The sequence below is a fragment of the Pieris napi genome, chromosome 9, assembly GCF_905475465.1.
Source record: "Pieris napi chromosome 9, ilPieNapi1.2, whole genome shotgun sequence".
NCBI lineage: Eukaryota > Metazoa > Arthropoda > Insecta > Lepidoptera > Pieridae > Pieris > Pieris napi.
Window position 1 is genome coordinate 12577419 of NC_062242.1, and position 18526 is coordinate 12595944.

The window sequence follows — 18526 nt, forward strand, 5'->3', positions numbered from 1 at the left end:
AAATAAATAAAAGTCGGTAAATCGTCTGAGAAAGCAACTATTTTTACATTGTCTTTTATTAAGCGAATGCGCATTTTAAATACTTACGAATTTCTAAAAGAAAATCGGTAACTATCTATAAATCACATAAAATCTAGAAGCAGTTTATTATTATATTAAATTGAAAAAATAAAATTTGTAGACATGTTAATTTGGTAAAGTTTTCTTTAAAAAGACGATTTTATAATTAAACTCTTTTACAAAAGTAGTCTTCAGGAATATCAGACAAGGTTACGTTTTACGTCATAATTTTAATCCGAGTTACGTACTTAAACGCCGCGTTTAAGTGGACTTTAATAAAATATCCCGAGCTTAAGCTAGCTTTAATAGTTTAAAATTTTTCATCATTACAACCGACAAACAAAAACTATCGCAAAAAACTTGTAATCCAGGAAAAAGTTAGAACTTTTAAAGCGGTATGAATGTAAAATTGTTTTCAAGAATTTTTACTGCATCTATTCTCTTAAAAACTAACTTTGTCTGCGGTGTTGCTTGCAATTAATGCGAAAACACTTACAAAGGGAGCTTTAATCCTGTATTTAATTTTTAATACTTACATTATGCGTTATTTTAAGGGTCTTTTGAGCTCTCTCTTTTTCACACAGCCTAAATATGATTTATTAAAAACAGACACATGTTTCGCAGACCTATTGCCAGTTTAGTTGGGCTTAAGGTAGTTTTATAAGTAGATTAGGTTGTTAACATTGTGCTGTGATTACTGTATACCGATGTTAGGCAAAAAAAAAATACATACTTTAGTATTTTTAGTAAGATACTGTTTTTTACTTTCTGTGGTTGGCTACCGCGTAGACTACCTCACAGAAATTTCTCTTAAACCCTTAGTGAAGAAGCAGACATATATTACTACTTGCTTTAGTGGTTATGTTTTATGTAAAACATAAAGATCAGCGGACTAATTAGGTAAACAAATTATTGTGCACAAGTGTATGCGCAGAGATAGCAGCCCTTGTTGTTGTATTTTCACAAAGAAATATCAAAATAAGGCGAAAACCGAAAGCACATCTCATGGTTTTTGTAATACCGCCAAATTTCTAGAGTTTTTTTTTAAATCACAATATTTTTAATTCGGTATTTGAACCGCAGACTTACGATCAGCAATTAAACATGGTAGGTAACTAGCAGATTAATGTTACAGGCATCAGGTTAAAATTCGAATGAGACGAGGTCTCACTAATAGGTAAACTAAGCCTAAGACGCTACCAATAATGATCAGCCCAACGTATTGGCAGTTATTAGGTCAATTAATTGCAGTACATGTGTCAGTGCTTAGTGTTGCCAGCCGTAATAGAGTCCTACCGGACGTTGGCAACACTGGAACATGTGTTAATTGTGGTCACACTGTTAGTATATACTAGATATATGAGGGTGATCATTTTCGATTACATTTTGTGGTATATTTATTGGTTAATACTGGGACGTTTAGTACCCCATGTTGCATAGGCCTAGACTTTGGAGCATCGTAGAGAATTAGTTGATATATCGTTTGTGTTTAAGATATTTATGAATCAGGTTGATTGCCCCAACCTATTAACTAATTTAAAATTCGTGTACCCTCTGGATACTCTAGACATCCCATCATCCCATTTGTCTCTCCTTTCAGAAGATACTGTTTGGCTAAAACTCACCGATATCCAGATTGAGCATTCTGATAAAAGAGCTAGGTCTGGATATTAATTGCTCTCCCTCACTTTGAAATCAATTTTCGTTTAGTTTTTATAATTTATGAAACGATGTATTTTGCTCTTCATGTTTGCCTATAAGTGCTTGTCAAATTTCATCTTTTATTTCTCATGTACCAATGTATCAGTGTGCCGAGCGTTGCTAAGCTTTTGTAAATAAATAAATTTAGTATTTCTAGTAATAAAAAAAACGCAAACAAAAAATCATCCATATATTAATAATTATTATTCGGAATAAGATTAGCTTAATCATAGCTAAGATGATAATAGGGAAATGTGCAAATATTCTTCTATCTAGGTCAAAAACCCACCAATTTAAACCCGGGTTTTATTTTAACACACAAGGCATCGCTCGTACATTTTCTGTGGAGACGATGTCAAATGCACTTTGCATAGACTAGTCGTACCGATTCTCAATAGTAACGCATAGTTAAACTATAACCAGTAGTTATATTGGAATGGAACGATGTGTGCGAATATAAAACGTGTGGTTAAATAATAATTGACCTTTTACGGATATCCAAGAAAAAGTTACAGTATGTCATTAGTCATACAATTGCACTACACTTATAAGCTTAGGTCATGCGAAGTTAACAATGCAGAAAAATAGTGCTTTCAACGATACTAAGTGACCATTATTCTAAATTTCCCAGGTTAATTTTTAAAGTGGCATTTAATGCAACGTTTGTTTCCCTTACTTTTCTAGAACGTAGTGTATTAACTAACTTTATTAACATATGATTAATTTGATCAATATATTTATTTTGCCTCATTTGAATACGAAGTCGTCTCAGGTGCGTCGTTTGCACAGACAAAGCCGCAGGCACCAGCTTGTTTTATTCGTTATTTGCACACAATAAATATGATTGGTTTTAAGTGTACTTAATCTAGAATTTAAATAAAACATTTAATTCGCGATCACAGAATAGATAAACACAGATCTCGAGTCACGTGATTAGACAATTATACCTACTATATATTTTACCTATCAAATGAGAGATGACTGGTCCAAGTATAAAATGGTTGTTTGACTAAATTCATACTTGCACGATCACTTTGCTTAAATGTAAGCATAAATGCCTCGTTACATAAGAAAATTTAAGAATATAATACACTATGCCATAGTTAAAAGCGGGCAAAAATAATAGAACAAACATTAATGTCCAGCACACTGTAAACATCTTAGTACGGAAAGAGTTATCACATTTTTAAATAAAAGATGTTTTAAAAGTGTCTTTTTATTTTGCCACTAATAGTCGTAGAGGGTTATAAATATGTACGATGACCATGTTTCTTTCGAGATGAGGATATTATTAATAATATTAAACGAGGCTTTCTTGCCTTAAATCTATTTTAATATTATTACCTACCTCCTTAATATTGTTAGCACAAGTACTTTTTAAATGCAATATATTATTTGGATGAGGACTTTTTGCATTATTATTTTAGGACTCTTGCTGAAAACTAAGGAATAATTTCGCGTTGAGATCGATTAATAGTATTTTTTTAAACAAATATAAGTAATAGTATATATATATACATATTATATATATATAGTTCTTCTTTGACAGTGTATTAAAAACATTATCATTTTAACTAATTTTACAGTAAAGGTTATTGAAGATTTCATTAATTGTAATTAATAAGGTTTTAAGGTAAGTATTAAGGTTTATTTAAAAAAAAATCCCACATTTTCCCAAGCCAAAGCCACCCTACCGAGTGGACGGTTGCAAGAGCTACACGATAGAAGCATTACTGCAAGACTAGAGAATTCATTTAAAAATGTCTCATATAAGACCAAGTTGTTTGAACTATTTCTCTTTATTCGAGCTGTCTCCGTCCAGTTTAATCATTTGAATGGCTATTGTTTTCTACATAGCAAATATCGTGAAACATTCTGTCCTAGACAGTGTGAATGTGTGAATATAAATGTGGCGATGATGTTTGCTATAAACAAACGCAAATTTGCTTAAAGCAAACAAATCTCGCAAACCTTGGCATTGCCCGTGACCTTACTCGAATACGTATAAATATAATAATATATGTATATATTATTTGTGTTATTGGCTAATCATTAAGTTTATAATTGCGTAAAAGCCTCTGTTATACAGCAATTGTTATTTTTTAGATTTATTAACTCTTGATTATATTGTGAAGGCTAAAGTCGTGAGAAAACCGGTTGTATTTTCTCTTTAAAGAGAAATGGTCAAAAATTGGAATCGTGTTTCGCATACCTTCTCAAGCTATTATTATTACAAGTCTACTTCTAAATACATAAAATATCCTCTACAGAGATACCATACGACACCCGCTTCCGCTCGTTTCTCGGTCCTCATCATTATAAATTTCCTCTTAAATTTTCCGGCGCGTTATTTATTACTTAATCTCGACGCCTCGCGAATGTTTTTAAGAGTTAACCGGCGAGATATAATTCCGTGAAGAATTGCCACGTCCTCCCGTTTCATATTAACTTGCTATTGTCTCTTCAATTTCGGGAACATCTGTTCGAATGACTACTACGCTAGGTAATAATTTTAACAGTAAAGCGATGAGATACTATTCCACTATATAGTGGATTTCCACTTATACGTATATATAGTGGAAGTACCTATATAGGTATATGTATAAACTACAGTCTGTTATATAAGGAAACTAGCAAACGTTGTTTTGCCATGTATATTATTTCTAGGAAACATTTTTTTTAGTTCAATAAAAATAAGTATCTACTATAATAAAAAATAGGGGTCAATAAAGAAAAATATAAATATAGAAACATAACTATAAAGTAGAAAATCTTTTGTTATCAGCAATTTCTAACACAACAGTTTCTACTCCACTCTTGTTTATCCACATCTAACAATACATAAATCAAACAAATCGTAAAGTAATCTTAGCCGTGAAATCTATAGGAATACGAAGCGGAAATTAATTGAATGAAATAAAAAGAAGCCATTCAACTAATTGGAGTGAACTTTGAAAAGTTCAAAGCCCGGTCTCAAACCGACTCTTTCGTTCGTTTGACGATTCGCTCAATTTCGTTCGCGTGTAGATTTACAAGGAAAATATTTCTCCCTTTTACTTTATATTGCGTTAAGCCGGTCTAAGGTATAATAGGCGATCCGAGCGACTTTATGTCATAAATAACACTGCAAAAGGCACATAATTGATTTTGATAAATTTATATAATTATCTTATTGCTTCTATGTACGTTCTGTGTATTATGTTGTAAGTCTCATAGTCTTATTATGCGCGGGAAATCAACTGATCATACCAATTTGAAACGATTATTATTTCGCCTGAAAGCAAACACGGATCTTGCCGCAGCAGCAAACATGTATTGTGTAAAAAAATACTTATTTATAATACTTATTCATATTTTTTCGAAATATATGTATCGTGCATAAATAAAGCATAGTAACATAAAACGAAAAGCCAATTAAATATATATATATATAATTAAATTGTTTGGGCCGTCAGACTTCTTTGACAAGTCAATCGAAGTGTGTAAATCCGATCTCGGAGTTGTTCCGTATAATTACAAATTTGTATGTATTTATTTAATTTATAGGACACATTTTGAGCAGTTGTCATTCAAAAAATTGACAAAGTCGCTTTAAAAAGTGTAAGATGTCTGTCAAATCGTCTCTCCCATAACTTGGACTACATATAATCCCAGCGCTTGTGTCTGAAAGTGGATCGTCGCGTATCGTTTTGATATGAATTAAAGATATAGTAACGCAATCTGGCTTACGAAAAGCTTTAGATTATCCAAATAACAAAAATACGTCAGACAAAAACCATAATATTTCCTTTTTGTTACGGGTCTTCATACAGTTTTCATCAACATATATAAAAGCTTATATATGTTGATGTAAACACATAGCACATATTTTTAAATGGTTTAAGAATAATAACAAACATATGCGATTTGGCCTCTGTTTCAATCTGTTATATTGATATTTATAATATGCAGTTTTGTAATCAGCCTCCTTTACCTGACACATGTCGTCGCTTTTTCGACACGTGTCAGTCACCTGGCGATGTTTATCTTCAACGTACCAGCAAATATTATTTACACACATAGATATAAAAGTTAAAAAGTCCATTAATCCACACATCATTGGACTATATATAAACTACTTTTATATATAGTCTACTTAACTCTGTTATATATTATATAACATACAGTATATATATAGGTATATATTGGATGTTAGTCAAAGCTGTTAAGTTAGTGCAATAAAGACATAACTTTTTGAATCCATCAAAAACCATCTTTATAAATTTAAAATCGTAATATAAAATACGTCAAAAGCAAAATCCACCTCGCCACTTTTTACATCGTAAATCGTCGCATAAAAAGCCGTGACATAGTGATTAATGATGTCAGGATTAGGGGGCGCGAGGGTCGTCGGTTCGATTCCGGGGTTAAGCTGACTGAGACCGTAAACGTCTTATACGTGATAAGACGTGTGAACTATTTTCCCTTTCTACGTTTAAATATAGTGTGAGAGATTTTATATTGTATCGTTGAAATTTGTTGAAGGCTTTGAAGGAGTTATAATGCCTTCTACCTGGCATGATGAGGGCAATCATGTGCGGGTATTCCAACGAATTTTGACTTTTTTGATACACTTTCCCACTTAAGACACGTATTTGAATCGTATACAAATTTTACAGTATTCTCTCGGAAATCAACACGATGTAGATGAACAGGCATTAGATTAGAACTCTTTTATTTCCAGTTCATTTTCATTAACTACGGTTCGCGATGGCATTCACTGAGGGACAGCCTGTATAAAGTCCTTAAGGGTTAAGTAATTAAGATTTAATCGTCATACCCTCAAACAAAGCGGAAACGCTTTGAATAAAACTTGTTCAAACGTTGAATGCCTTATGAGCGTGTGTGCTTGTAAACTACGCTGTGGAAATTCTAATAGCGATTATATTTACTATTAAAAAAACTGATGCAAGGTGATGAATGTAACCTGCAACGTTGGAAGGGATTCAGGTGTGTTGCCAGCCTTTAAGGGTGGTAAGATCTTTTCTTGTAGGGGCTCTAAGTCGTATCTGAATATAAAGAACTGCGATAAAAATGTGCCTTAAGGAATTTTCCGAGTAAATACGAAACAATAGCAAATAAATAGATAAAAATGTGTTCATTATAATGTGTGAGATTTGGAAACCCTTTTAAGTAAAAAATACCAGTGTCAGGATTCCCAGCTCTTCCAAAACTAATAATTATGTTCAACAAAATGCATACGCGTAAAAAGACCATGAAAAGTGTTGCTTTGTTATCCACTAGTTTATTTAGCAAAGGAAAAGGAATTATCGGAAATAATGAAAAAAAAAACATCATTATTGTGAAAAATAAATAGATATATTTTTGTGGTTATATACAAAGACACAATGCAATCACCAAATTGCAATACACTACAGAAATTGAAAAATCTTTTGCCGGTAGTTAAAACTATCCCAAATAAACGTTGCTTTGGCTTTGATAAAATTGTCCGCCAGAATACATAACTAGTGCCATATCGATTATCGATATCGACAATGGACCGACGACATTTTTACGAGCTTCCTGTCGAACATTTAACACTATATTTGAATTTTCTTTTAAGGATATGAATTTTAAGATGAAAAGATATCGTTAACTTGGTCTCACACTTAGACATTGACTTACTAAAATCTACAAACTTTCTATATTAATATATAAGTTAAGACTGGGTAGTGACCGTAAAATTAATATTGCTACTAGGTCCTTCAATTTCTTAATAACAAAAAAATAATGAACAGTGAATATATGTTTAAAAAATGGCAAATGCCCAGTAAGGTGTTAAGGTTACGGAGATATAAGCTACATAAGACCCTTACTATCTACTATACAAGACTACTACGCCCTTATCTAAGGCGTGAATTAAACTTAGTACCTTTATACCATGGTTACGATCTTATAACCATACTAGCGGATCCGACAGACGTCCTTTACACACGTCTTAAATACAAAAAAAAATATCTAATAGTACATCAATCTCGACTCCACTTGAACACACAAACATTTTCTTCAAAATCTCCAGCCGTTTACGAGTTTACTTACAAATACATGCACAGAGGATTTATATTTATCTATGCCAGCTGTTTATTTGCTGTATAGATAAATAACTTTGATACCGACTGCAGCGCCATCTGCCGGGCTTATTTGTGAATAAACATCTACGGCGACACCTAAACGCATACAAAAAATTTCATTCAAATCGGTCCAGCCGTTTACGAGGAGTTCAGTGACATACACACGTACAGTAGAATTATATATATGAAAAGAAAGCAATAATATCTCGAATCCGCTATAATCTATAATAAGGCCGCTCATCTTTACAGTGAATTTCCCAAGTTTAGAGAGACACAAAAGTTTCCGTTAGTATCTTATATCACATTTAATAGGGTTGACCCGTGGAAATCGACAACCATAAACATCTTGTTAAAAGGAAAAATCACGAAAACACCATCAATATCCGCGCGAACGAGAAATTTATTATGCAATAAAAGTAATTTATAAAAAACGTAATAAAACCGAGTTATATAGTACGAGATCAGACATCGTTGATTTTAATCAAAATGCAATTTATCAATATTTTTATAGAGTCATGAGAGTAAACATACGTGTACGTATAGAGAACGAGTGAAGTTTTAATAAGCTCACCAAAGTCCAGTGCTTCTTTAAAACAGTCATAATTTTCATTATACATGTTTAATTAATCCACCAGGCTTTTTACTCCTTGGATAAGTTAGTCTGTAGGCTTTATATGTATATTATAAAAATTTAACTAACTTTCTCCATAGTATCATATCATTTAAGCAAATAATAAAAATATAGCTATAGAAAAAAAAGAACGGTCCGATGTCGACGTGCAATTTAATTGCGTGTTGTTCCTACGAGAATGTAAGTGCGTGCTCTTATTTCACCATGCATCCTACTGATTGATGGCAAATCTATGTTATTATTATGTGTAAACAAAAAAACTTGGCTATTAAAAAGAGTGGCGGAGAGTTTATTGCCAGTTCTCTAAGAACTGACAGTAAATGTAAAATTAGAAGCATTTTATATGTATTTCATATTTTGACGTTCATTAGTGTACATTGTGTTACCAATATGAATAAATGATTTGATTGAATTCTTAACTTAATTTAGTTCTCATATTAAAAAATATTTTTGTTCTTTAAACATTACGTTAACATAATATTAATTTGTATTTTCATGCAAATGATTATCGATGTAAAATCTTTTAGAGCTATTACAGTTTTCATATTTAATTAATTTCATTTGTTTTAAGTGCTTTCTTCTTTCTTCGGAATACAATTAAAACAAATCGTAAAAATATAAACGTATATTGAAATATTGGAAGTCAGACTGTGGGATCTTAGACTAATACGAAAAGTAATAAAAGTCGCTCTCCGCCGAATAAATTTTCCTACGGGTCATTCTAATTTCCTCGGTTCGATATCTTTATAATATTCTTTCGTTTTTCACCGACTGACAGATAATGGGAATTATGGATGATCCTTTTCTTACAGAACCAAAAACAATCCATTCATTAAATAGGTTCACAAAAAAAGTCGTCATATTGGTGTCTCTGGATAAGTGGTTACCTAACGTACTTTCCAACTGCAAAGTTCTGTGTTGGATTAACGTCAACAAAAATAAGAATATTAAAATTCAAAATGTACAATTTGAGTAACGCTTCTTCGCGCTTATAATCTTTAATTACCCGGATATAAGTAGGTACATTTAATTCAATTAATTTAAAATTAGTAAAGTATATTAATGATCAGTCATATAGGGTCACTTAAATTAGGAAATTCGAAACATATTAATTCGCATAGTTAATAATTGGGGTCGGAAATGAACGGTTGCCGGGGTATCGAGACTCCAAAACTTTGGCTAAGTAACCTAAAATACGAAATGATGAAGTAATAATGTACTAATTTGTAAGCTAAGTACTTGTTTAATATATTTAGATATAATACAAAGTACAGTATCTCTCAGAAGGTCTCTTAAAGCTGGGACACGCGTTGCGCCATGACCGCTACCACCTCCTTCAATGAATTATAATAAATTCAGGGAAACACACAGCACAGAAGACACGCTTCACGAGACTGAAGGCCCATCCTCCAGTAATGGAGAGGCACCAAAAAAAACACATGGTACAGGTCGTAGTTTTAAGGATATTTATATGACATGATATAAAAATATGATGAGCGGAATAAGAAAACAATAACGTAATATAAAATAATAACGTATATAGTTCGTAAAATAACACCTTTAATTAACGTCCAGTATATTACTATAATTATTACGAGTCGTTCAAGTATTGTAACGACTCGTAATAATTACGAATGGTAAAAGAGAAAAAACGCCACGTCCCACCCGTTTACAGCGCACATGACGGCTGTCATTCAGTGTCACGGTCCCGAATAACGTTATTATTGGTTCGGATTTGCGAAAGTTTTCCCTTTGCGTCGAAGAGCATTATTTATCCCTTTAACCCAATATTGGGATCGGCAATCCCTCTGTCTAGATTTATGCCGAAATCTATTTTCTCTATGATGACATTTATTTGAGCCTTTATCAGCTGACAATACAAACGAGCTGTTTTTCTGCGAAACAGGCATAGCTCCACCCATTCACACATATTCACGACATGGCAACTATTTCTGGAAATTTAGTTTTTGTTAAGTGTAAAAAACTTTATAAATTATTATATTACTAGTTTTTGACCTCTTTTTCGTCCAAGTGGATTTCGAACTATGGCAAGTTTTTTTCGATATAACTAAATATAATTGTGCACCTACTCTCTCCCTTAGGAACACACTTGGCGTTCATACGGATAGACGCGACCGGGAACTAATTGTATTATATGTATCACTATACTTATAATTTTTTTTATAGAATATGGACAAACAAGCCGGACGACCAAAAAGGTCATCGCAGCCTATGACACCTACAAAAGAAATTGTGGACTGTGGAAGACTTCCAGCCATCAAAAGGTGATGCTGATGAAATTTTGAATAGATACGGCTCGTACGGTGTTGAAACGAGGCAGGAGGGATCAACCCATACTCTTCAGAACACTCTCCATAGTACACTTTGTAGAATACGCATAAAGATGTAATGTCACTGCGTAGAGAAAAGAAGCTGGTATTTGGGAGCACCGGCTCAGAGACGTGACCAGTATATGAGGTCGTACTTGAGCCTTAATTCAAAAGAATTCGTCGTCCGTTTAAAACCATAGAGAAGAGAAGAAAAATAGAGAAATGCCATTTACGACTTTGTTCGAATAAATCAACTAGTTACAATGAAAAGTTCAACAACCTGCAATATATCTCCGTAAATCAAATTCTTCCTCCGAATACCAATTCTATCCTTTGTTTTTTATCATAACTTATAACGAAAGCAGGTGAACAATATAATATTATTGTTACCATTCCCCGTCTAGTGTTGTACTATCGCTTATCGATTATCGATTAAACTATTCCGGACGCAATCGACTCGTTATTGTACGCTCGATTTGTTTGAAATTCGACTTGAAAGGGGTTGAAGAAATTGTTTGAGTTCGCTATTTGAATTGCGATCGCTGGTAATGATATGATTTAAGATGGAGGGGTGAATGGCTTGCTTTATTTTTAATTAGGGTCCAGCTTTCCGTATAATGATCGCGTTAATTAGCTAAATGCAAAGTTTTTATACACTCCTAGATTTTTTAAGTGCCTCGTATTGTAAATTGGGTCTATTAATAATTTATTTTAAATTTGAATACAAGCATTACAAAGAATGCCGCTATAATAACACGGTACTCTTATATGGCATTTTCATATTACGCGATTCTAGTCCCACATATAACGCGGGGCTTTCGCGAAGATTTGTACGCACAATATGTGCGTAAGTACAAATCTTCGCGGTCTGTCTTTCATAACATAGTTTTTTCTTAATACTCGATTTTAATCCCCTTTAACTAGAAAAGTTAAACGTGAATCATTTGTACATAACGCGTTGTATAATCAATTGTTTTAATTATTTACGAAGTGTAGTTGGTGCTTATTATTCACAATATATTTGTAGCGGGTATTTTTAACAAATAGTACGTATGAAACAAAAACTATGATATTAATGAATTCAAATTTAATATTTTTAATAAAACATAAGATTTATACATCACTATCCGATATGCATTTATCGCATAAATCAGCTTCCGGTGCCGTTATGCAGATCTTAATACAATTTCATAAGTGATGTCCATAAACAAATTTTTATCGATAGTCATGTCACCCTTATCGATAATTATTGCCTTTTGTAAAAATCCGAAAACAAAATCTTAATAATAATTATATAAGATATTGATGATAAAAATCTATTTAATTATTAATGAATATTATCTTCATAACTGCCGTGTGTACGAATACCATAAACTATTGAATCACACTATGTAGTGTAGTGTAAATATAATAAAATATTACGATTATTGCTGAAGTGGTCGCAAAGAATCTCGCCAAATACACGAAATACACGCGCAAAAAGAAATTCTGCTCGCAGCTTCTATATGGTTTGTAGGTTACCACCGACACGTAAATTTTAAACTTGGAATTTTGTTCCACGAGACAATTTCATACCTGAGACGTTCTTGTCGCTAGATATAATAATAATGGGTTTTGTTATGATGACCAATTGTTGTGAATCTTTGTAATCACTATTAAAGTAACGCTACTGATTAACAAATATTTTAAGCAATAACATAATAATAAAACAATTATATTAAATTATCTAAAGACAGTTTAGTCCTAAATAATTATTCTCATTTCATTTGCCAAAACGAAATTGAAATAAGCAAAATTTTTCAATTAAGCAAACGTCAAGAAAATATAAACATAATTGTGCCCAATTATCATAAGCCTAGCGTTGATTTAGAAATTTAATATAAAATACTGCTTCTAGTGATATTTTATTAAAACATATTAATTAATAGACGGTTAATGACCGGTGTAACTTTCATTAATTAAGGTCGTTAGAGACTAATAATAGTTAATTAAACTATATTAGTTTTAATATGTGATACCTTTCTCACTCCAAATTAAATTTTGCTGAATTTTCATGATAATTTAAGGTGGTATTCAGAGTTGTCGAGTAAGAATGAGATGATTACTTACATTAAATAAGTCTATTATCGGAAACTTAAGAAACATATTAGCCTTAACAAAAAAAAACAATTATTGACAGCCACTGAAGTATGATAAGTTAAATTAAAAGTGTATAAAGTTAAGTTTTTGTTTAACTTCTTAAATCAGTCGTTAACTAATCATGCGTCATATTCCGTAACTTAATTAACTGTTCTTAAGTATTCTTATATATTGATAGTTCGTTTTAATTCAAAAAATATAATACACCAGATTTTTATATAGTATCCCATAATTTAAGTCTTTATCCTTTAGATCTTAACAAATACCAGCAATGAAAATAATATTTTACTTGAAAGATAGATATGAGTAAATTTGGTAGAATTTAAATATGTAATAACTTTCAGAAGTCAACAAGGACATCGACAACCACAGCACATCATTATTCCTACTACATAAATCATGGAGACATACGCCCTATCTGTTCTCAGCTTAATACGATCCCCGAAACGTCTGGGAGGGGTTAGGGGGTTAAGAGGGGTACAACGGGGGTTTTTATTCGTTATAAGCAAAAACGGAGAAGTTTTGATGGGGTATTCCGCCGCGATAGATCTGTTTTTGACTTTTAATTTGAGTTTTTGTAATTGCGGTTCGATTCGTATTTTAATTGACGCTGCATCGGTTTATCTTTTTACGTTAGTTTTGCTGGAGATATTCGAATATGAAAATGTATATAACATTTATTTCAATGGGTGTAATTGGTAAGATAGCACTAAAAGTGTGGTCAGACCAAAATGAAGGTAGGTAGGTAGGTTGAGGACTTGATATAAAGAGCGAAAAATACTGGAAGAGATAGGGACATGTGGAAAGTTTTGGAGGCTTTACTTTAAGAGGGGCCCATATCCACAGGTGACTTACTACTACTACTAACATTTACCTATAACTAAATACTAACAACATTTGAAATGGCAATAAAAAGGCTTTTTTATTATATAATTCACGTACATACTCCCACTTTTACGCAACACAGCCAAATTATGTATTACTTAGTTAAATGTATTGAATAATTTTTATTGTTTTTTCACTTTTTAAATGTTTGAACCTTTTTGTAAGAATTGTTATTACATCTTTGGCTATATTTTCTGTGTAATTGATTGTCATTATATATATAATTTATGTTAGCTGTAGGATTACGAAATATATAATTGGTATATACCAATTAACGTATGCCTAATTAAAAGTAATATTATAACAATTTATTTTTTGGTATATCTATAGTTCTGAGTATATTTTTTAATTTCGTTTATGTCGAATATATAAATAAGCTAGTAAATTAATTCACCAATTGCATCTCCTCTACTATCATTTTAAGTATTAACAGTTGCGTCAAACGCTTATGTTTCGTAAAAATATCCTATAATTTTAGGGTTTTCCTTTCTGATGTTTAGAAATATTTATCTATATATAAAGTAACTAGTACATTATACATATCATTAAAACATTAAACCTACCTGTAAGCCATTCTGATTTGTTCGCCATTTTTATACCAGATGAGCTGAGCTGGTGGGTTACCGCCTCGACTTCTGCAGACCAGCTCTAGGCTTTGTCCACGTCTCACGGTCTCGCCTTCCGCGTAGCCTTCTATGTAGGGGGCGCCAGGAGGATCTGGAAAAATCATAGGTTTATTTATTTAATCATACTTATTGACAGATAATAACAATTTACATACTATGAAAAATATATAGTTCAACGGGCGGTTTTATCGCTATACAGCCAGCACTTACAAGCAACACTAAAGCACTTATTTGTTACTATCTTCATGAAGTTTACTCGACATTGCCTTTAACTTTTAATGAGTTAGTAAAAATCTCCAATGTTTAATTTTAGAGTTTATGACAAACACCCGTCTTTGATGGAACGCTGAACACTTACTTTAAGGGCAAGAAGGATCAGAAGGGCTAATTAAGTGAGGGCCAGCGATGAATCCAAAAGAAACAAAATGTATTTAAATTGCTTTAATTCATTACTAATTAATACAATAATTGAGACTTAACTAAATATCGGCCAATCGGTCCAATGTGAGGTATACGATAAAAAGCTGCTGGTCTCTGTTGTCCATTTCCTTATATAACGGTGATGCGTCAGAGGGGTACAGGTATTGGTTATGCGGGGCAAAGGGAGTGCAATGAAAATGTAACAGGCTTGTAAATAATTATGTTATTAAATAAAGTGTATAGCTTTTGCTTTTAAGCCAATATTATAGTGATTCACATTAATTCAATGTGTTTACTATTTTTAAAGCGGGTTTAACGCTCAAAGTTAAAGAATCCAAAAATCCCTCAAGATTTAACATATTATCTCTAAATACAATTCGAAGGGAAAGAATGGAAAAATATCAAAAACTCATTAGAATGAAGCCTCAGAGGTTAAACAAATCTTTCCTTTGAGCATCAAAGGGACATTGTAAATACTGGAAACGGCTAAGCGTGAACTGAAAAAACGAAAGGATTTTTGTCGGTTTTGTAGAGGACAACTTGCAATTTCGAGAAACTTGGAAAATGTACTGGGCATTGAAATAAATGTCCTTCTATACTTGTATTATTACTATTACTTTTAATTGTTCAGTTGGGTATTTAAAACAAATTTAAAGAAAAAATATTTATTTCCTATAATAGATCTGAATTACTACACTACACCTACTTTAAATATTAGGGTAGAAAATGTTTATAGATTATTATAAACCTTAAACTTTTATTTATGTATTCATTAACTATTTGTTGCATACAGAAATAAAATACAATTGACATAATTAAATGAAAAGGAGGGCAACTACTATGAGAAAAAAAATTAAATTAGATAAGGTAAGCAAGAAGTGCAAAAAACATAAGATATACTCGTAGTTATTAAGACAAAACTAATTGAACAAAACAAAGCAATTAAAACATAGAAACAGTGATGATGACAACATTTAAACAAAAGGGCTCATGAAAAATAAAAAGTGCATCTGAATCACGATAATTTTAGATCAGTTAGTACGAAAGTGAGGGATACGGTATGGACAGGAAAAGTTTGTACAGTAGAGATTTAGTTAATATTTTTTAATTTTTGTCTAGTATTGATTTTGTTCATATTATATATTGAAGAAATCTAACTTCTTGATACAACAGGAACAAGACGCCTAAAAAGAACTAAACCTAGTGTAGTGAATATAAGTGCAAGTGCGGTATCTCGGACACACAAACATAGTGACATTATAGGACACTAGATTAGATGCAAATTAGCTAGATTGTAATTCATGTAAAGTCTCACTCTCTTCTGCGAACTTTATTGAAGGAAAAAAATGTTTACGCTTTGATTATATGTCCCCTCTAAAACACTTTTTAGGCATATATATTTCTACTTAGTCTATCTTTCTTTGTACCATATAGTAAAGGCGAAGAACCGGCCGTACTGGAAAATTTGAGGGAGACGCCTATGTCCAGCAGTGGACGTTAACAGGCTCGACGCTAACGAATAAACTATTGTATAATGTGTCCGTTTTGTTTCCATATACATTCGCGACATGTATAATGTATATGTCCAGGTCTCATAAGCATCAGACATTTTCTTCGTATAATTTTAAGAATATTTATTTCTCATACATAGGTCTATACAATTATTATACCGAGTTATTAACATATTGTTTTTGTATATTCAGTCAAAGTAAGCAGAGACAAGCTAGAGTAGGTACTAAGTCTTAAGACCTGCGCTTTTTCAACAAATACCTAAGCACTTTCTTAAACAAGTAGAAGTTATTAATACCCGTTCTCGGCGCTCCTCTGATCTCATTTCTCACTGAACCCTTAACTGGAGGGTTTAATTTTTCAAATTGCGTATTTAATTTAAAAGGTCGACTCATTTTTCTCAAAGAAAAACCTTATTTACAGCGATGTCACAACACTTTTCCACGCGAATGTACAAGACGATGGCCATTTAGATGTTAATAGATTCTAAATAGACTGTTTAAGAATATTAAAATAGTTTTCTTTAGGGCTAGAGATTATTAAAAACTCGAACAGCTTCTGCTATCTTTAAGATATATATTCTGAGGGTCTCAAACATGTCTTTGTAGATTAGTCGATAATGCAAAAGAACAACGAAAAGTTGCGTAAAGGCCACGTGTAGCGGCATGACCGCTACCAGCTTCTTCAATTAATTATAATGGGAAACATCCTGGGTAAACGGTGTGTTGGTAGAAGGAAAAAATAATGGCTTCGCAACGTTAGGGAGTGGACGGGTATTGTGAAAAGATCGTAAGAGTTGCTGCATCAAGCACAGGACCAGACACGCTTCCAGAACCTCCAGTAATGGAGAGGCCATCCATAAGAAGAAGAAGCACGTAGTTTAAATTGTTTTAGGTAACATTCCCGGCATTCTTCTCACAAAATGGCGATCTCGCCTTAAAATTTATCTATTAAACAAACGTAGAAATATGCTCCATAGCCCGATTAGAAAGTTTAAAGTCTCCCAAAACTACTAAGGCAAAATTCATAATAAAATGTGTGTGTCACGGGTTTAAAAAAAATCTCTTTATATCACACCGGAACAAAGGACTGTTTAAAACTTTAGAATATACACGGAATAATTTTACAGAATTCTAAGGCGAGTCTTGGTGTTTATGTTTGTAATTAAGCCCTCAGTGCGCGACTGATGTCACACCGTCGTGTAATACTGCCTTCCTCAAATGCAGATTGCATTATTTCACCTTCTTCTTGTCACCGTCTTGGCATCTGTGAGTAACACTATTTAATAAACCCAAAGCCATAAGATAATGAACTTAAATGAGGAAAAGTTCTTAAATGAGGTACAAATTTAAATTAGTTCAATGTTTTTTCTCATATTTACGCAATGAAAAATGAAAGACATTAAAATTAAAGCTTCTATGTTTATAAAGAATAAAAATTAACTATGTCTGACTTAATAACTAGTTCAATTAAGTTAAAACATAAATGTACTTATAAATCAGTTTTAGATAATCAGATATATTGTACATTTATCTAAAAAATCTGTTTCAAAAAATAAACACTTTCTAATAAATAACCGCCACAGTATTCTCTTCTCCCGTCTTTTTCGTGTCAATTGTATTAACGCTGTGATGAAAAGAGACAGACGAGTAAATACTGACTAACAGTCCTATTACAGCATTCTACTAAAGCACTGATCTGTGTCGTACCCCTAAAGCAGTAACTGCATTGTTTACACTACAGTGTAATTGAGTGACTCGAATTAGCAAGCTGTTCGAGCTTGTTGTTACGTACGAGTATTATGTAGAATAGATTATACAATTTTCTTCTCTTATTTTAATTAAATTTCCTAGTATTAGAAATCTTTGAATAGCCTACTATATTCACAGTAAACCAAACAACCTCTTCAACAAGGGTGCAAAAGTGAGGGCATCAGCTGGCTTGTATCTTTTTTTTGGAATAGTGACTATCTTGGGTAAATACATCTATATCTACGCTACAAATGCTCCAAGGAAATTGTGGTAGTACAAGTAAAGTTGTCTATTCTTCCAGCTGTTTATTGTCCAAGTTAAATCTTTTTAATATTGTTCCCTTTTTACTCTCCTCTCAAAAGGA

The 18526-nt window shown here is 32.3% G+C and overlaps 1 protein-coding gene across 3 annotated transcripts in view; it reads right to left on the bottom strand.

The window, feature by feature from the left end:
* Window positions 1-18526, bottom strand: part of LOC125052265 (nephrin) — a 156691-nt gene that overhangs the window by 35620 nt on the left and 102545 nt on the right. For all 3 annotated transcript variants that reach the window (XM_047652992.1, XM_047652991.1, XM_047652993.1), the window contains exon 8: window positions 14420-14573. In XM_047652992.1, coding sequence (XP_047508948.1) covers window positions 14420-14573 — 154 coding nt within the window. The remainder of the gene's footprint in view (window positions 1-14419; window positions 14574-18526) is intronic.